Below are 22,112 nucleotides of genomic sequence, written 5' to 3' on the forward strand. Positions count from 1 at the left end.
AAGGGGAATGTCCCCTAATTAATATATATATATATATATATTATAACAAAATTTCAGTGTTTGTACAACACTTAATAACTAAATGTGTTTAAAATAAAGCATACAATAACAATTAAATTTGAATAAAAGTTTCTGCAATATCTATGAATATAATAAAAAGATAGTCACGTATAAAACAAAATATGATCGGTAATAATAAATTTTTTTTCATATTTCAGTCACATTTTTCGGATATTACAATACTATTTTGCTATTAGTGTAAAATTGACTGCAAGGAATATAGCATCGGGGCTAATAAACAATTTCATAGTAAGAAAATAAATATAAAAAAATACATAAAAAGAAACTTACTTTATTCACTTTCACGAAAATTAAATATAGACAAACATTAATAAATCATGTGCAGGCATCAATAGATAAATATCTACTTTTCTGTTAAAGTATTAAGCAAAAATAAAACTGCTGAATAAAGAGATCTGAAGAATTAAAGTAAATAAAACAAACTTCCTCCTTCCTTCATGAGTAGAAAGAAGTTGTGAGTTTAAGTTTCGGTTTCATTTACGATAACGATGAAGAAAAAAAACTGATATAAACTTTTGGTTTTGATAAAAAAAAAAAAAGTCCGGGGTGGCCAAGAGAATTAATTTCAGGGCTGAGTAAAAAAAGAAAAGAAGCTAAGAGCCTTCGAAACAGATAACGTAATTGGCGATCGAAATGGGCTGCAGGAGTATTCGAGTGTTGCGATCGCGAATTCTGTTTCGATAACTTTGCAAACTGAACTCTCTGCGCTAATCTTGCATTTATTCCCCAGAACATCAGCCTCTGATGACTTTCGCATGCGTTTCAAAATCACTTTATTTTTAATTAATTCATTTTATGATGTATATAAACTAAAGAAATTATATTTAAAGAATGGGTAAAGGAATATTTCGTTATGAATACAATGTACACTTTATTTTAAGGGGCGCCTCGCTCTGCTTTGTATCGCTGATCAGATAGGTCTTGTTTAATACGACCCTAACTCTTATATCTTTCAAACTTTATATTAATTACAGGAGCCCAGTTTTTATTTATATATATTTTCAGATTGATTTGCCATCTGCTAATGAAGCGACAAAAAAAAATCAGGATATTAAAGAGGATATTGGCGTTTAAAAAAATGTGGCTTAAGATTTCAACTTAACAATTTAAAAAATAAAAATTCAAAACCTGAGTACTTTATTTTACGTTGCATAATGAGCTATTGGCCCATTGTTTAGCTCTGATTATCATTCCCCATTGTTCACCTCTGATCCTCATCCCCTATACAGGGGATATGATATATATTGCTCCCCTGGTTCCCCCTTTTTCCTCATCTCCCTATCCAACATCTGCAGATCGGTAGGAGGCATTTTTCTTTTTTCTGTGAGAGAAAAGAGATATAAAGCAAAGAAATATAATTATATTTTTAAAGAATCCAAAGACACGAGGAAGGAGGCAAAGCCGTAGCATATTTAATGTTAACCAGGGTGCGCCTCGTTGAAGCCTTTCTTTTCTTTCAGTCAAACTCCTGATAAAAGGAAGATATAACATCAGGATAAGGCAGAAAGCATTATGTGACTCTGCTGGTAAGCCATGGACCCCACTGGTTGAGGATAAACTGTTGATTCCAGATTTTCCCAGAAGAGCAGCTGTGGTATTTTCCCGCCTTACTGCAGGCTGTTTGCCAGCGTATTTGTATCTGTTTGGGCTAATAAAATTGGGACTATATACAATTTGTAATTGGCTAGAACTTGATAATCAAAGGTAAAACAAAATCAATAAAAAAAATTCAAATGCGCCACTAAACTTGAGCTTCCTAAGTTTATTTTGAAATCATTTCGACTAGTTATAAATATAATGTTATTCATCAAAATAATTTTTACAGCACTTAATGCAGCCACCATTAGGTGATAAATGTGGTATTTTTGATAACTAAATGGTGTCTATAATTATTCAAAATAATAAAAAGAAAATATAGTTTTTTAGATTTCTATAGCTAACTAAAAATTAAGGTTATTAAAATTTTTCAAATTTAAGAATGTTGTCGTGGAAATAATAATACAATAGAAATGGTTTTCGAGATTTTGGCATGTATTATCGGTCATCTTGCTTCGAATTATCATAAATGCTTACTCTTGGAGGAGAGAAAAAAATACTCAATTGGAAAACTCACATTTCACAGCAAGATTTGCCGGTCCATGATGAAATCGTAACATTTGCGAAATACTGACAACGTTTATATCCATTTATATCAAGCTTACAACACAAAGACAAGGTTTCGAGATTTAGGCTGGTTTGAGACTATGATTGAACCTATGAATATAAATACAGCTTTAAGTTGTTTTTATCCCCTTCTCAAAACGTAATCTGTTTGTCTTGAACAACTAATACAAGCACACAAAAAAAAATTTCCGACTTAACTTGAATTTGCAGACAGGATGAAATCGCTGGGAGGGGGATGACCCCCCCAGTTGACGACGGGCCTCGTTCTTCTTATTTATATTTTACCATCAACTTCTTGAGACTTTTTTCCTCAAAAAATTCAGAGGGTCAAATCTAATGTTTGTGTTTACATGGTAAGTTATTCAACTCCCCTAAAAAATAAGGGGAGACGAACATTCAGTGAAGAAAAGAATTTTGAAAATCGTAGCACCGTTTAACGTTTAAAGAATTCCATTCTTTAATCATTTTGAAGAAATGAAGTAGGAAATTTGTTTTGTCATTCTTTTTTTTTATTTGCTTTTAAATAGTATTTGTATGCTAATAAATTCAATAATAATTGCTCATATATAAGTAAAAATAGACTTAGTCAATGATATTTGACTTCAGTGATCTGCTGGGAATCATGTTTTAACGATCAGTTCACTGCGGGACCAGTACCGATAGAAAGAATGGGTTCGAAAACCTGCTTTCATGACTGGATTCGAGTACCGATAAGAAATAATTAGTAAGTTACAGTATTAGTCTAAAGTGAATGGTTTTGGAAAAAGTCCAAATTAAAGCAGGTTCAAGTAATGAGAGGAAAGTAATGGGTTCAAGCATTGATCAAAAGAGATCGCGTTTGGTTAAGTGAAACTGCAATTTAAAAATTAATGGAATGATAGTGGGTTGGAGTAGTGAACTGAAGAGACTGATAAAAAAAATGAACAATTAATTGTAAGTTCGAGTACTGATAGAGACATTGAGGGTTTGAGTAAAGAGAAATAGGTTCGAGTATAGGTCAGAAGACTGGATTTTAGAAAACTAATCAAATATTAGCAGGTTCGTGTACCGATAAAAATATTGTTCGAGTTTTGGTCAAAAGTGGAATCGAAAACTGATTTAATGATAGCGGATTCGAGAATCGTTAAAAATTAACATGTTTGAGTATTGGTCAATAGAATTAGGTTTTGAAAAATGACCTAATTATTATAGAAGATTCAGGTACGTACTATCCTTTTATCAGTTTTCATTACTCGAAGCCACTATCTTTCTATCAGCATTCGAACCTGCTATAATTTCATCAGTGTTCAAAGCAACTCTCTTCTGATCAAGACTTGAAGCCACTATTTTTCTATCGGTACAAGAGCCGACTATTATTTGAACAATTTCCCAAAAATCAGTTTTCTAACCAATACTCGAACCCACAATCTATTATCTAATATAACCCATTCTTTTCAGATAAGTTCTCGAACCCACTGTATCTATCGGTATTCGAACCTGTTATTTATTGTTCACTTTTCAAAACCAGTTTCTTCAATACTTGAACCTTCTATAATGTGACGAGTGTTTTTAACCTGTCTCTTTTGTCCAAAACTCGAACCCATTATTAATTGCTCAGTTTTCGAAAACAGTCTTTTTAATTAAATATCTATACTTTCTATCCTTTTAACCCTTTAACTTTCTATCGATATCAGAACCTTCTATAATTTGGTCATTTTTCAACGAAACTTTCTTTACATCAATACTCGAACCCACTACCTTCCTCTCGGTGCATGAACCTGCTATAATTCTTTACTGAAGAAAAGTTAAGAGTATTGAATTAAAAAATACTACTTTTGAAAAGCGTATTTAAAGTAGGTTTGAGATCAAAAAATAGTTAACTTGTCAAACTAGGGCACGTACGGATAAAAAGATAAAATTTTGTCATTATCCACATTTTTCTTTGGATATTTCTTTCTCGATACTGCAAGGAAACCTAGTTTATGCTGCAACATGTTTTCTTGATAGAATTCAATTGGAAGAGAAATAAATGAAAACAAATATTACAAACATGCATTTATATAAATAAAAAAAGCACACAAGTCTAAAATATTTTAACCATTAACATAAAGTTTCAAAAATAAAATGAGCAATTTGGTTGCATTTTGAAATCTGTAAATATATCTAAAATAAAAGCAAATTTAATGATAAAATGCTTTTTCGACAATTTTTTTTCTTCTTCACAAAGTTTTAGTTTTAGACATTGATATCCATACATAACACTTAAATTCATAAGCCACTGTACTCCATTACATAAAAACGGCATTTTCATATACATAAGCCACTGTATTCCGTTACATGAAAACGGTCATTTTTATATATCACAACAATTATTGCACAATATTTATATCACAAAATTGTCTCAATAGTTGAGAATTCATACATTTTTTTTACAAACAATTCATACAAAAAGGTTATGCACTTTTTTTTTAAAGCCTTGATGAATAGTGAAATTTTAACTTAAAAAAGTTAGAATAGTTTGTCTTCAAGAATTTCTATTGTTTATTAAAATTGGAATATGAATGTTATATTTTGTTCTTGTTTAAGATAGTTTTTAGGTAATAGAAAGAAGCAATAACTTGATCAGAAAGTAACAAGATGATCGTAAATTATATTATTAATTAATTATTCAAACATTAATTTTATATAAAATTATTTAGAAATATAATAACTTTTAATTTAATAAGTGAACTTATAAATAATATCAATATAAAAGTTTAAAAATGAAATCGATACATGATTGACAATATTAAACAATCTAATTGAGCTAGGTGAGAAAAAAAAATTTGATAACTTTTGGCAAGATTCAGCAAAAAATTTGCTGTTGCCTGGATGCAAAGCATATTGGGATTTTTTCTCTTTTTTTAAGCAAGCACATTTTTATTTTTGATGTTATTTATATTTTTTGAGAAAATGTTAAAATAGCATTTCTGAATGCATTCCCTTCTCCATTGGGTAATCAGAGACCATTGAAATAGGACCAGCTTGGCCCTCTTAGTCTCCTGTTCTAAACCTTTGGGATTTTTTTTTGAGGCTATATTGAAGACAAAAATGTGCAAATTATCTTCAAAACCATTGCTGAGTTCAAAACTGCCATTCAGGATATCATTGCTTTTTTGACATATCAGAATTTTGGTATTTGTTAGAACAATAATGTTTTTAAGCTAAACAGTTTTTCAGGAAATTTTATTTTCTTATTTCATATAGCTCAATAATTGTCACACTGTGCATAGAAAAATAAATAATAAATTGTGATAAGAAATAAAATATAATAATATCTGATTAAGTACATAGTATTGCAGAGATGCCAACTTGCTCCGGACAGCAAATATATATTTTAAAGTTGTAGTTTATCAATTGTGATTCTTGGTTTAATAAATTCATTTTAGTAGATCTTTATCCACCACTATTTCTAAATAATTCGTAGGCTTACATAATTCACCACTTTATCGTACTTATGTTATGCTATACCTTTTAAAAAGCACACAAAAATAGTTAAATATTTGCAAAATTTACTTTGTAGTTATTTACCGCTTTTTAAATTATTTCGGCACGTCCGAAGCAGTTGGCATCTCTGGTATTGTAATAAATATTTATTCAAGAATAAAGAGTAATATGAATTCAAAATTTTTTTTATTACTTTAATTAAAAAATTTTTCATGATTGAAGGATTAACAAATTCTCACTTAATGGCAGTAAGTAAAAAAAATTCTGCTGTGCAATTGTATGCATAATATAAAAAATTATATTTTTTTCCCTTCGTTCCTTTACATTTTTTATTACACTACAAGATTTTTACAATTTAATTAGAAATATAAACTATTTTACATGAAAATAAACACTTGCTAATAATTAAAAATTATTTGCTAAAATTTCCAATATTTTTTTTTTTGTTACAGGAAGAGGGAGGTATGACACCATATCCCCCTTGCCTGAACTAAAAAGGTTGATTTTCAGCAAAAGATTCTTGTTAGAGGTAAAAGAAAAAATTATTTAGGTTAAACATGAATTTAAATACTATCACACAAAGTTTAAGATCTTATACTACTATAAATACTATCACACAAAGTTTAAGATCTCATTTAAAGAAAAGTTCCAAAAAAATTACACAACAATTTTAAAATTAACAAAAAATTAAACCCATAAAAAAAAATACCGCAGAACCATTTTGCAATAAATGTTTAGTAGAGAAAAAAAAGTTTGTATAAAAACATAAAAAGTCAGTCTTAAATGAAGGCTACATTTTAAAAGAGTAAAAATTTTACTATTACAAACATGATATAAGTATAAAGATTTTTTGTACATTTATTTACTTATTTTGTGCGTTCAAAATAACAAATTAACAAGTTGCAGATTGAATTTGGAGGCAAGAAAGTTTGGGCAGCCAAAAATGAGTTAAATATGTATTTGCAAAGGAATGCTTTAGGATGAAAATGTTAAGTAAGCTAATTAATGTTAATTGTATGTCTAAATATTTAACAACTTTAAAAAATAAAAATTAGAACAATGCACAACATGTTTACCTATAAAAAAAAGCATTTATGCAAGCGGTGATTAATATAGAATAATTAAACACTCTACTTTCTCATACATATGTATATATATAATAACATAATTTTTTAGACCAAATGATAAAAACATCAGTAAGATAATAATTTATTCATTATAATTGTATTTGAATAAGATTGATGACAAAGTTTTTGAAAATTTATACATCAATGATTTTAATAGTCGGGATAAATAAGAAATGAAATTTAAATTTATATATAAAATAATTCAATTAGCTATACAATGTTTACAAGGAAAAAAAGACACTAAATTAAAAGTGAATGAATACATTTTAAAAATTAGACATTATTGCTTGAAATTTTATATTACACAACATTTTTACACCCAACGTTCATTCACTAATTCATTCTCACTCATTCATTAACATCTCAGTAGGTCACCATTGATTAATGATGAACAAATTTGGCACAACTTTTATTACTTGAGTGTAACAATGACCATAAGTAATGCAAGATAAAAGTATATAGAAAACCAAGCTCCGAAACTAAATAATTTTTCTTATGGGAATTGTTAAGATAGGTAATATAAATAAACTATAGAAACATAAGTTATTTGAGGTACATTCCTTATAATAAAAAATAAAAACTCTGAAATTTGTTGAACTTTTCTTATAATATTTTTTTTTCCAATGGCAGGCACTGAATTTAAATCTTTGCCTATACTATGCCAGAATTGTTGCTCATTTCGCGTTACCTAGTGGGCACCTGTGAACCAAAGTCACGGAGGCGAGCAACATTGCCCTCGCCACACTGCCACAAATCCATTTATAGGGTGGGCCACATTCACACCTCACACACAACAGAGGACAGCACAAAGAGAGAGAGAAACATCCATGCCCAGAGCGGGATTTGAATCCGCAGCCTATGGCTTCGCAGTCAGGCATGCTAACTGCTCGGCCACCTGGCCGGTTTTTCTTATAATATAATTTAAACCTTGAAAAATGTTAAAGTTCTTAAATGCCACATCGAGCATGTAAGTTTTTAAAATTTTTATAAGCCCAAACACCTTTTTTCGAAAGTATAATAATAAAAACATCGAAATCTACCTATAGGAAAGTAACAATTCATTTAAAGAAACTTATCCTTGCAAAAGCCTCCTTATTTATCGGAAGACAAAACAGCAAAAGGAACTATGCATATTAGGAAGAAACAAATTTTTAACAAACTTAACATAAATAAAAAAATCCTCTATTCAGACACTGTCAAATTTCTTAAAAGATTTGAAGCAGATGTTAATTTAGAGTTGCTAACCCCTTCAGGAGTAGCATAATTAGAAAAAAAGGTCACTTATCTGCACATACGATTAGGTATACTTACTAACAAGAAATGTAATACAAGAGTACTATATCAAGATCACAATTGTGCTACTAGTTAGAAAGGTTCAATAAAATAACATGAGACATGAAAGGAGAATCACTTGTCAGGATCTTGAAGGGGTTAAAATAATATTCTCACTTTAAGTTTCAACATTTTTGTCTATTAATATTAATGCACAGCAATTAAAGTTAATTTTTACTATGAAAATATGTAATAATGATTAAGTGAATGAATAGTGATTAAGAAAATAAAAAAGCCTAAGCTACTTTGTTTTATAAGTTTTTGTTAAGGATCACATATTTAAGGCACGACTAAATATTTTAGTTTATTTCTGACTAAATATTGAGGTACATGTCTGGCTGGGCATGTAAGGGTAAAAAGTAGAAAATACCTCCGAGCTCTTCTTTACCCCTACCCTCAATAACTGAGCTCTTCTTTACCCCTACTCCCGGTATTAATATTTAATTATTTATTTTTTATTACTAACAAAATAATCATAATAAAACTTTAATATTTTTTTTAAAAAAAGTTCAATCACTGAGACTTTATTAAATGGAAGGAAAAAAAAACGACTTAAAAAAACTAAAGACAAAGGATATAAAACTTGTTGCATACAATAACTTCAAATTCTGAAAAGTAATAAAAAATATTACAGACGAATTTAAATTTTCATTTGGTTATTAAAGTAACAGTTACCATATTGACCCATAAGGTCAGAGATTTCTCCTTATTGATGATCAAAAAATAATACTGGAGTATGCACAAAATACGCTACCCAAATTTAGATCTGGGAGCAGATGAGTATTAATTTCCCACTTTCCATTCCCATACTGCACTCCCCATTAAAATATGCAACAGACAATACAACAAGAAAACAATAAAACTTTTTTGTAGGATCATCTAAATAGAACAGAATAATATTTGGCTAAAACATTAACATACTTTTTGCAGATAGCAAAGATACAGGGTAGGCCAAATAAAACTAGCCTATGATCGTTTCACAGAAATTGTTGGATGTGCTGCTCATTCACATAAGAGTTGCAGGTGAATTTATCATAAGCAGTAAACTTACTAGCAGAATTTATGGAATAAATCTGCAGCATAATTTTCATAAATCAAAATTGTCCAATCCCAGATTGAGATTATTGTAAAAATTCAGTTTAACCTAACAGATATGTAGCAAAATTAATAAAGGTATTTAAAAGTTATACATAAAACTTAATGATGCTTAAACTTATTTACTAAAAAAAAGTGGAATAAATCTTTGTACAGCAAAAAACTGCAATCAACTAATAGAATTTTTTTTTTTCCACAATGTTTTCTCAACTCAGCTTCATAATTTTGATTAGAAGAAATGTGTTTATAGTTAAAAAAATTTGTTGCTTTCATCCAGTTTGCGGTTGTGACAAATGTGCAGCTACATGTGACACAGCCTCTAACAAAGCAGCTTCAAAGATTTGCCTAATTCATGATTCAAACAAAAACTGTTAAGCTCTTAAAGTAAAAGCTATTTTCCTGTAACACAGACTAAATTTACTTGGCCTACTCCAACTTTACTTGGTATAAATCCAACAAATTCTGATGATAAAACACTATTTCTTGCCACGAAGGCAAGAACAACAAGCACAAAAATAATATATTAAAAATTTGTAAGTTTTACAAAAATAAAAATAAAAGACACTCATTAAATCTTTTTCAGAATGTACAAAACGTAATTAACAACAGCAACGATGATGTTGAAGTCATCAGATGCCCAAATGCAGGGTTGTTTGACTCCCATGACTGAACTAGGCAGTACAAGAGTCTGATAGTCTTCGGAAGCCACATCACATATCTTAATAAATTGAGAAATGGTCAAAAATTGAGATCCATCTTCTTTAAATAAAATGTCATGAATCATAGATTGGTGGGGTTGTTTTGAAACATGTTTAACCTTGTCCTGGAAAATCCACATCTAAAATTGAAAACAGAATTTTTGAATGAAATGTCAAATATATATNGAGAAAAATAATCTGAAAATCTGCAAGGCTGTTGTTTTCTGTTTTGAGTTGGGATCCATGTGAAACAGCCTCTAACAAAGCAGCTTTAAAGATTCACCTAATTCAAAGAAAAACTGTTAAACTCTTTAAAAGTAAAAGCTATTTCCCTGCAACACAGACTAACTTTACTTGGTACAAATCCAACAAATTCTGATGATAAAACAATTATATTTCTTGCCACAAAAGTAAGAACAAGTACAAAAATAATAATGTTCAAAATTTGCACATTTTACAAAAATAGAAAAAAAAAAAAAAAAGGCACTCATGAAATCTTTTTCAGAACGTACAAAACGTAGTTAACAACAGCAACGATGATGTTGAAGTCATCAGATGCCCAAATGCAGGGTTGTTTGACTCCCATGACTGAACTAGGCAGTACAAGAGTTTGATAGTCCTTGGAAGCCACATCACATATCTTAATGAATTGCGAAACTGTCAAAAATTGAGATCCATCTCTTTTAAATAAGATGTCATGAATCATAGATTTGTGGGGCATTTTCGAAACATGTTCAGGCTTGCCCTGAAAGGTCCACATCTAAAATAGAAAACAATTTTTGAATGAACCTTCAAATATATATATTTACATATTAACAAAATGAAAATCGAACATTAGAAGAAAAATAATATTACAATTGTATCAACTAAAATATTTGCTAAAGATAGATAAAAAAAATTAATAAATAATTAAAAAATATCTCCTGTTAATATTTCAAAAAACTCCTTCCAAGTCAAACTGTAAATTGAAAAAGGCTGCATCTTAAAACAAACACTTGACACAATTTAAAAGAAGAGTTTACTTAAAAATAATTTATAATAAATTTAAATCGAAAAAATTACTCATGTCCAAAAAGGACAACAACAAAAAAAAGGCAAACATTTAAATTTAAAATAATCATCTAGCATTATCAATAAAAAAAAAAGATGCTTTGAAATTACTGATAATTAGTCACTATAATGGTGAAAGCTGTTTAGCAGTAGACATATCTTTTATAGTAGCAAAATAAATATTTATTCAAATATCCAAAGTACCACACTTATATGCCACCAAGAAAGTAACATTATAGTCACTGATTTCAATAAAAATATTTTAATATCCTTTCATGATTTTTTATTGCATTAAAGTTAATAAAAAAATTAAAATAAAACACTGCCAACTAAAAAAAAAAAATTTAAAAGTTATAAATTACAATCTAGCAGACACGGAATAGTTTTATTGAAGTCATTTCAATTTTTAAAATTTTATAAAACTTAAAATGGTTCAGAATTGTACACTTACAATGACATCACCATTGTCATGACCAGAGATCAAAATATCACGGTTTGGAGAAAATCTACAACATCTAACATGATGATCTTGTGGGGGTTGAGATAGCTCAAGAGTTTTGAAATGCTCTCCATTCTCAGAATTCCAGAGCTGCAAATGAAGGTATCATGTAATAAAACATATATGCACAGAAAATTGAGCACAATGGATATTTTTTAGCTTTTTACACTTTAGCGAGAAACAATATGAAATAGATGTTGCAAGCATAAAGTTTAAAATTAATTATTAGAAACATAATGGAATAAATATTCCAGTTTAAGAGTTTTGGAAAACTTTTCATTCTCAAAATTTCCCAACTGTAAATAGACGTACGTAAAAACAAAGCTACATTGATCATTTTCATTTTTGAAATATATTCAATATTTTGATTTTTTTTAGGGAAAAAGTGCAAGAAATCAAAGTTGCTTAAAGAATAGAAAAATAATAAATGTTAAATTTTCCAGCACAAAAATATTGAATAACTCTCCATTAGAAAATTCAACATTTTAGAACAAAAAAAGTTTTGAATTGATTTCTATAAATGAGGTTCACTTCATTATATAGTAGTAATATTTATTTAATTATTCAAGCAATAATCTGTACAAAAATTTTATTTCAAGAAGGATTTTTTTAGGAAACTTACTCAATTTTAGGAAATTTTCTAAAATGCACAATAACCGGAAGAATTTTGAATAAATCAGTAGACCAGGAGAAACTAGCAAAATCCAATAGTCTACTGGAAAATCCAGTAGAGTTGGCAACTATGCCTGTATCTCCAGAAAAAACGTTGCACTGTTCTACGCATAATCTGTAACCTTATTACCAAAACAAAAGAAATAGCCTAGTAACAAAGTTTCTGATGAAACAAAAAAAGCTTGTAATAAATTTTTACTCATCTGATTAACTTTCTTACCAGACTTCTGGTAGAGCTGAGTGCATGATTGTCAAAGAAAATGGACAGAAAGTATACTAATTAAATGTGCATCTCGATGGGAGCATATCAAGTATCAAAGCAGATGCATCCAAATATAAAAATTATATCCAAGTTTGCTGTACTACGACCTATCCATATTTTATGCGTAGGTAAAACACCAAATAAAATGTGCATGTGCTATTCACAAAGATGTACATTTGCTATTAAAATCACAGTTGTTTGACAAATAATTACATAGAATTACTAAATATAGCGACTTAAGACAATAGCTTAATTGACTTTTTATTCTATAAACATCGTTGAACAGTCGACCCGAATATGAGTTTACAGCTTCCAATGTTCTTTACAGCTTCCAATGATCTAGCCTTGTAATTTTGAATCCAATCCAGAAGACAAGGGAACTCCTCGATCAGTACCCCCAGAGGTATTGATTTGTTTTGAGAACTTGGAAGACATTTTAACCTGACATATTTAATGTACACCAGTCACCATTTAAAACACTGGGATTCTTTTGATGTTGCGATAGATAGTTTTGCAAGTGCAAAATGTTTTAGGAAAAAATTGGGTATTTAATTTTATTGCCCAAATATCTGAAATTGATTAAGAAACAAACAATACACTTGTTTTTCTTTTTTTAAAAACAGGGTTTGGTAAAATAAATACCTTCAAATTTAACTAGAAAGATGTAGCACGGGTTTCAATTATAGCAGTGCTGCCAACCCCAACTTTAAATAACCGAAGAGTCATTTTTAAGTGATATTTTCCTTTAACTTTTTTGTCAAATTTGTAAGACGTCCCCTCTCTTACATTCCATGTCCCCTCTGTTACGATGCATTATTTGGACTTAAAAAAATGTGTTTGCAAATTTAAAAGTCTTATAATATATTATTTTACCTCTAAATGCGATAATTTTAAAAAAATTACAGATAATGTTTAGGATGGCCCAAATCACAGAATTTAGCATAATTAACATTGCATGTCAAAAATGTGGGATTTTATTTGTCTCCTCTGTTACAAGTACTTTTGTTAACTCTCAATTTAATTATGAGGCTCTTTTATTATTTTATGCCAATTAATTAAACATTGCACCCTAAAGCAGCATATTCCAGTAGAATTTAAAAAAAAAAAACATTTAATATATTTTTTAGAATAAAGTGCTTATGTGATGTCCCCTCTGTTACGTTTGGAATTCAACTTTGAATTAAAAAGGTAACATTGTGTTTTAATATATTTTCGTAAATAAATTTTGTAAATCAAGTTTTTTTAAAAATAGAAGTGCTAAATAGGATTTAAATTTTATAAGACCATTTAATTAAATGGGGTTTTCATGAAAAAGATAATCTCTTTGAAAGTTCATTTGCACTATTGTCTCAAACAGTAATACGTACTTCTTTGCGCATATTCTGAATAAACCATCTGAACAAATGCAATATTTAATTCTGAAATTGTTTTTAAAGTTGATTTCATACATTTATATTCCTTTCAAAAACTTTCTCCCAATTCCATTTACACAATTAAATTATATTTTTCTTGCAGAGATTACATAGCATGTTTTCTCTTAGCAGCAGTGAAAGTCATGACGTTTAAACTACACTAAACCATCTGAACAAATGCAATATTTAATTCTGAAATTGTTTTTAAAGTTGATTTTATACATTTATATTCCTTTCAAAAACTTTCTCCCAATTCCATTCACAAAATTAAATTATATTTTTCTTGCAGAGATTACGTAGCATGTTTTCTCTTAGCAGAAGTGAAAGTCATGATGTTTAAACTACACTAATAATAATAAAAGACTGATGAAACAACATATATTTCAATTCTATGGACACAGTACAAAGTGTGTTTTTACTTTCAAGTTCTTAAGTTAAGCGTAATTGACATGTTATTATTATTTTTTTTTTTAAATTGAGAAAAATTAAAACTAACGCATGTGATACCTATTCAATTATATTAAAAACAAACTTCAGAATCAACATAAGTTAATAATGATATTCAGAATAAAGAGGTTCAGATAAAGTAGGTTCTACTATATACAAATTTCTGCCTTTTACATAAAATTATTTTCTATCTATATCTACAATGTACTCAACCTATAAATGTAGAATCAAATAAAAAAAAATTTAAAACAGCAAGGCATCTTGAGTAGTTTCCTTCAAGCAGTAGCTAAATTCAAACATTTTACATAACATGCATATTGCAAACAGGCTGAACATCTAGGAACCATTTTGAAGTGTCAGGAAACTTGAAAAATTGAACTGAGGAACTTTTAAAAAGGAAAGGAAACACTTCATTGACTGAGATAGAATGAGTTGGGCGTGAAATTCATGCTGACAAAAGTTAATTTCTCAAAGCTCTAAATTTCACAATTTCTACTAAAAGCTTTTCATCAGTCACATGGGTAATTATTCTACAGTTATCAATTCTGAAAAACAACATTGAGTTTCATAATAACATTCAAAATTATTAACATTGCAAAAATTTACAGTGCCATACATTAAAATTTTAATATCTATTAATAGTAACAACTAACTACATTATTGGTTCTGAAATGAGAAAAGAAAATTTGAGTTTCATAATTTTTTGTACATCCTACAGCAAGAATGAAAATTGAAGCAAATTCATGAAGTATTTAAGTTTGGTATCTTCCTAATTAATAACAAATCCTTGGCAAAAATGTAACAATTGATATTGTTTGCAATTTAATACAGTAGGGAACCAATTATCCGGAACGATCGGGACCATCGCTATTCCGGATAACTGATTTTTCCGGTTTTCTGAATCGCTACAAAAAGCCGTTTTTTTATAGTTAAATCCAACTAAAAAAATATATATATTTGGAAATAATCTTAAAAAGAAGAAAAAACGATGAAGTTATACACTAATGATTATTTCCAAAATGATGGTAAGGTAAACATCTTTCAAGAAAAAAAGAAAAATCCTAAAATCTTATGAGGAAAACAAATTTTTTTTTTTTTAAATGGCAGGAAAATTTATTATATTTCCTTCCGGTTTTTTGGTTTTCCGATTTCCGGATAACGGGTTCTGTACTGTAGTATTATTATTTTTTTTTTACGATTCCGGTAACCAACTTCAGCTCAAAATCCATAAAAAGTTGTCACTTTTCATGTCTTAACTTTTGAGCACTTTTTTTTGTAAAAAATATCTTGACTTTTAAAATGGGCAGAAACCTTCTGTTAAGAGAAGCAACGGAATGAGGATTCATTCTGGACTCTTGGTCAATACAAATAATACTTGTTCTGAAAAAAGTAATGTTATTATTACAATCCATACCTTCACCGTATTGTCAACACAAGCTGAAGCAAGAAGTTTTTCATCACGTGATATATCACAGAAAGTTATAACCTGGTTGCCGTGACCTTCAATGCGTGGTAAGCATAACTGACCAGAGTTTGTGTCCCATACCTATATATATATAAAAAAAATATATTTTGCATGTTTTAAAGAGAACAAATAATATCATTTGAAAATAAAATTATTATACTGTAACCAAAATATAACATATAATATAACTAAAATAACAATTACCTTTAAGTCTTATAGTAAAACTTACATAATTGAAAGTTGTATTGACCAGAGAAAAAATTCAAAATATTTGAAAGTGACACATAGCTTCGTATACAGAAAAAATGAATAAGTGATTAACATTGCACCCGAGGAGTTGACACAGAAGCATATCAAAATCACTTAAGAATACGAACTGAAAGAGCATCTGGATTGTCAGGTCACTTCACTCTTTTCATATTTCCTCCTCATGTTTTTTCATGTTCTTTTGTTGCTTAAAGTTTTAACTTTATTCTTGGAATGTATTGAAAGGAATTCAACGTTCACAATTTTTTAATTGTTTTTTTCCCTATTTCCGTGATCATTGCTACCTTTTCAGCTATAATTATTTCATGACTTTAAAAAATTTCAGCCCACAGTAAATTATATTCTTTAGCCAATGCAGTAAGTCCAGGTCTTTTTTTTTTTTTTGCAGGAAACTTTGATTGACTAATTTGGATTAGTGAATGTAGTAGAAAAAGGACATTGCTTTAGTTTCTCTGAGAAAAATAAAAACGATGTTTTGATGATAAAAAAGTTTTGAAATCACATTGCAATTCTATGCAGACACTTTATTCATTTCATTTAATAGTTTAAAGATACCAATAATTATAAATTAAAAGAACAGATAATAACATAACATTTTCAATTTTCCAAAGTATTAAAAAATTATAAAAAATAAATTTAATTTAAGAATTAGTTCTCTTTCTTTGTTTACAACATTGCAACTCAAATTGAACCTAATAGTTTTAAAATTGTAAGAATTATAAATTAAAAGAAAAAATAACAACTAAAAGAAAAAATAATATTAATATCTTGTACTTCCTAAGGTACAGAATAACATAAAATTCATTTCAATTTAAAAACAGTTGATCGTTTTAATTTTCGAAATACTGGATTTTTACTACATATTAAAAAACGATAACAATAAAATAAAAATTCGATTTGAAATCTGAAAGGTTAAAAAAGACGGCCTATTAATAAACTTTTTGCAGCAACATTTAGGGATTGACCTGGTCTATTACTTCAAAAATAATAATAATACTAACCCTTAAACTACCATCTTTGGAACATGACAGCAATTTATCTGCGGTTTTGAAAGCCACACACATTGTAACAGATTGAGTGTGACCCTTTAAAATGAGAGATTGAGATCCATTTCTCCAAACCTTTAAAACAATTACATAACAAAATAATGATTATTTTCAATGTGAACAAAATTAAAATATAAATGATTTGAATTATAGTGAAAGGGGACAAAAGATAAAGAAACTTACTTTAATAGTTGTATCCTCTGAGCATGAAAAAAATGTGAGATCAGTTTTAGAATGTAGTATGTAATTAACTTGTTTTAAATGAGAAGGGGATAATGATCTTGAAGCATTAGTAGCTAAATTAATAATCTGCAAGCAAAAACCAATCATTATTTGTGAACAAAAAAGGAAACGAAGAATCATTCAATGTACAGTGCAAAAAAATAAAAACTTTAATAACTTTCATTTAGTTTGACTTTTCATTTACTATCAAACGTTATATTTTAAAATTACATAATTTAAAATGAGGTAAAAGCTAATATACCTATAACAATAATAATCTAAAAAAATGAATTTAATATGAAGTTAACTTAGCATAAACGAGTTTTAAAAATGTTTGTAAGTTTTTTGATCGACCAAAAAGTTTTAAAGATATGGCAGAATAGGTAAGAAGTTAAAGTTATAAATTTGCGACCACTCTCCTGACAAAACTATAGAGACCATATTTTACAGATTGATTGGAGATAAAAACTACTGTATTAATCTTTCTTCTTCTTCTTTAGCACGACAGCCCCTTACAGGCCTTGGCTGCCTCAACCATGCGTAGCCTCCTATCCATGGCGACTTTTTTCCAGTTGTTAATCTTTATTACTTTGAGATCTTTAGTAGTGCCATCCAGCCATCTAGTTGGAGGTCATCCTCTGGCTCGAGATCCAGAATGATTTTAAAAGGTGGCGATTCGTACTGCATTGTTTTCTGGACCTCTCCAGATATGGCCAAGCCATCTTAATCTATTGCTTCGGATGACCTGCACTATCTGTGGCTGTCCATAGAGTCTATATAATTCAAAGTTGTATCTGATTCGCAAACAGCCTCTTTCCTGTACTGGGCCAAAAATATTTCTAAGGATTTTCCTTTCAAAAACACCAAGAGTACGCTGAGTATCTGCATTTAGTGTCCATGATTCACTTGCATAGAGCAATACATGTAGAATAAGAGTCTTATAAATTTTAATTTCGGTTTTTCGACTGATTAGGCTTGATCTTAATTGCTTTTTTAGTCCAAAGAAACACTTGTTTGCCATTTTTATTCGGTTGTCTACTTCTGTTTTTATGCTGTTTGGGTCATTGATCATTGATTAATCTTCTGAGGGTCAAAAATTCAAATGCGTAGGAAAAAGGATAAATTTATTTAGTAAAACTACATTTTAGTGTCTGATTTCATGACTTAAAACAATGCATTCAGAAATTAATAAGCATATTTGAGGTCAAATCTTCAAGCTATTAGGATAGTGCATTAGCATATTTAATTGCACATTAATTCAATTATTAGATAAAGAAACATTTTAATATCCTACTGGAAATTATTTCTTTTGGCAATAGAAAGATGAAAAATGTTATTTTATACTAATTCTATTCTTGGAATCTTGCACTATATTAGATGACAATAATTTCTGAAATTCTGATTTAAGTTCTGCAATTTTTCTTCCAAATAAAAGTAAATGTTTTCAAGCAGGAATTACTTTACCAATTTTCCAATTGATTTCACCCTATTTAACATTAGATATAAGTATGCAAAATATTACTGTAGAATTGAAAATTAATGGGTTAATAATTATGCCATTGAATATTTAATAAAGATACTTTGTGCAAAACAAACTTAAATTTTTAAGACTTACCTTCAAGTGTCCATTTTTCATCCCATAAACAATTTCTGAGCAATCATAAGATATTGAGCATGCTGAGATATCGGACTCTTCAGGGTCAGACTGGAAAACTAACTCATTTACTTCACTTTTTCTTACCTGAAGAAAAGAAATGTATTGAGACTATGCGGAATAATGATTCTCAAGCTGAAATCATAATCAGAAATCAACTTTTTTTCAAATATGGGTAAACAGTTTCTCATATGCAAACTCATCAACTAATATTTCTCAACACTTTTATAACGGAAACGAAAGTTTAGTACAATTTTGCTGTTTTAGAGCAAGTGGAAGTATATAAAAATGACTATTTTAAACACACCAAAAATAAATTGGCACGGAACAGTATCAGAGCACTATTGTGAAAAAACTCATACATGGAAGATGATGAAAAAAATGATTAGCAGTTTCAAACGGGGGGATGAATTGGAGTAGGATAACAGTCTCATAATGCAAAAATGCTTGCAATGGATCAAGTTGACACAGATATTGAACAATTTTCCAAAAACACTATTAGTATTCAGAAGTTTAAAAGAAGAAAGAATTGGAACAGGATTAGAGCAACATAGTTCAAAAAATATCTAGCAGTTTCAAACAACACAATAATGAATTGAAAAAGGATTAAAGCTCTATCACTCAAAAATGTTTGGTATGAATTATATTATATTATATCTGTCGTTGAACAGCCGACCCAATTTTGGGTTTATGTTACTAATGTTCAACTCCGTAGCCGAACCCATCCAGAAGACAAGGAAACTCCTGGATCAGTAACCCCAGACCTATGAATTATACTACATTATGAGTACTATGAATTATATTATATTATATCTGTCGTTGAACAGCCGACCCAATTTTGGGTTTATGACTACTAATGTTCAACCTTGCAATTGCGCAAAGGTTGATTGCAAAATGCGCAGTCTTGCAATTTTGAACCCATCCAGGAGACAAAGAAACTCCTGGATCAGTACCCCCAGAGGTATTGATTTGTTATGGGAACATGAAGGGCTTTGTGAATCGACAGATTTAATGTGCACCAGTCACCATTTACTACACAGGGAGTCTTCGGCCGGCGGGGATCGAACCCACGAGCTCTTGGACATAGACACAGTGCCCTACGAACCAGGCTATCCCGGCCACTTGCTAAGAATTATATCAGTTTTGAAAGTTAAAACAGATATTGAATAATTAGAAGTTGTAATAATTTGAACAATATAATTTTGAAGCAGGTCAGAACAACTAAAGAGGCATAGCGCAGCAACAACATCAATGGAGATAATTACAGCTAAAACAAGTTTTATTTTGCTTTTAACAACTTCAACTGCATATTATAAGACATTTAGCAACCATTTTTATGCATAAGTGTTAAATAGATTTAGGGAAAAAGAAAATATACTCTACTGTATTTTCCGTCACTTTAAACTGCATAAAGTTTTCAGATTTAATCCTATGTCATTTGATTTGTTTTGAAGTATACCATTGTTTAAAACGTACTAATAAAAATATATATTAAAGGCAGCAATAAAGAAACACCTTGAGTATTTCATACAATTACAGACAAGAACTTTTTCACATTTTTTAAAATTTATTTTCAATCTTTTTGAATCTTTATCTTATAAAAAATCCTAAAATTCTATATAATATTAACAATTTAAAAATTTTTACAAATATATTTCTATAACTTCATCTAATAATGTTCCCAGTTCCACACATTCTATACTATTGCTGTGTTAACTTTATTAATGTTTTGCTAAAGATTTTTTTTCAAGAAGTGGTAAAAAAACAGAATGAAAATATTTCAGTCTGCAAAATTACTTTTGATTTAACTGACACTTAACACCACAGTCATTATCAAGGCTATCAAACACATTTGAATTAGTTAATTACAGTGGTTAAAATAATTTTAAATCAAATTTATTATACTGAATATCAAATAACTGAGCAAAAACTTTGCTACAACTGAAAAATAAAATCTTTTGCAAGAAAACTACTTTCAAAAAAATTTTTCAAAATTTTTTTTATTTTTTATTTTGCAACTTTTTTCTAAAAAAAATTTTTTTAATACTGTTTTTTAACTCAACTGATTCTATGCTAATGCTAAATAACACTGAGAATCTGTTAGAAACTTTTTTTTAACTTTAGATAATTAAATATAAACTCAATGTTGAAATAACAGCATGGTAAATACTTTTATTTTTCTTAAATATATATCAGGGTGGCCACTCAAATCAGATTTCAAATTTCCCTGATTTTTCCAGGTAAATATCTTAAAATTTCCAGGTTACTGTGTTTTTTAACCCGCAAGAAAAAAATTTATTATTATTAAGTCTTTTATTTAAAATTTATTTTTTTTACTTATATTCTTGACAAAAACCATTAGGATTAATCAAGATAAGTAATTAGTTTCGAAATACCAGCAAGCAAACTTCCTGAATTTTCTCGATACTTTTGCCTACTATGACATACATTAGGAGTAGACTGAAAATAAAACACTTAAAAACAAATTAGAGAAATTTTTAGTTAATAAATGAAGTTAAATTGTTTCTCCTCAAAAACTTAAAACTAAGTAACTTTCTTTATATAAATAAATAAAATAAAATTAAAAATAAAACAATATAAAAACTTCATTGATCAATTTTAAGTTATAATATAAATAACTTAAAAAACAGCATAGTTAAACAAATTATATTAGGTTACTGAGGTGAAATACATTATTGTAAATTAACCAAAAGCAATATTTAGATGGTCTCTATCCATATTTGGCTTCATTTTATAAAGAAAAAACAAAATAAGAGATGGAAACAAATAAAAATATATGTAATGAAAAGAAAAGCAGTGGTGTCTGACATAAAAATAATTAAATAATTTTACAAATAAAAATAACACTTTACTATAAAAAAAATAAAACTTTGAACAGAAAAATAATTTAATTATATAAAATTTTAGTGGCACAGAACAATTAATTACGTATTTTGAGGTCGCACATAAAATATCAAAAGTGTATCTTGAGAATGATTTTTGTAAATAAATTTGAAATGTCTCTACATATTTGTGCAAGATAAACTGCTTTGTTACAGTTCACTTTTACTATAATTTTTTTATTTTCCATTATTAATGTGACTTTTTTGTTAAAAAAAAAAAAAAAAAAAAAGGCAGGGACACACATGGCCTTT

General features: G+C 28.7%; 2 protein-coding genes across 6 annotated transcripts in view; both read right to left on the reverse strand.

Annotated features, from left to right (window-relative positions):
• LOC107456494 (uncharacterized) overlaps positions 1-2,378 on the reverse strand; it is a 74,969-nt gene extending 72,591 nt beyond the window's left edge. Inside the window, exon 1 of one of the 2 annotated variants that reach the window (XM_071184422.1) lies at positions 2,195-2,378. The gene's annotated coding sequence lies outside the window, so the exon portion shown is untranslated. Of the gene's footprint in view, positions 1-351; positions 676-2,194 lie in introns of those variants that run through there. The other variant, XM_071184421.1, reaches the window with a different exon arrangement.
• A 4,524-nt stretch (positions 2,379-6,902) lies between these two features.
• Positions 6,903-22,112, reverse strand: part of LOC107449760 (apoptotic protease-activating factor 1) — a 40,715-nt gene continuing 25,505 nt past the window's right edge. For 3 of the 4 annotated variants that reach the window (XM_043055865.2, XM_043055864.2, XM_043055866.2), the window contains exons 12-17: positions 18,919-19,044; positions 17,265-17,390; positions 17,037-17,156; positions 15,718-15,849; positions 11,463-11,600; positions 10,154-10,721 (exon numbers count right to left, since the gene is read on the reverse strand). In XM_043055865.2, the coding sequence (XP_042911799.1) occupies positions 10,449-10,721; positions 11,463-11,600; positions 15,718-15,849; positions 17,037-17,156; positions 17,265-17,390; positions 18,919-19,044 (915 nt within the window). In that variant the 3' untranslated portion in view covers positions 10,154-10,448. Of the gene's footprint in view, positions 10,102-10,153; positions 10,722-11,462; positions 11,601-15,717; positions 15,850-17,036; positions 17,157-17,264; positions 17,391-18,918; positions 19,045-22,112 lie in introns of those variants that run through there. The other variant, XM_043055867.2, reaches the window with a different exon arrangement.

This window comes from Parasteatoda tepidariorum, chromosome 8, assembly GCF_043381705.1.
Source record: "Parasteatoda tepidariorum isolate YZ-2023 chromosome 8, CAS_Ptep_4.0, whole genome shotgun sequence".
Taxonomy (NCBI): Eukaryota; Metazoa; Arthropoda; class Arachnida; order Araneae; family Theridiidae; genus Parasteatoda; species Parasteatoda tepidariorum.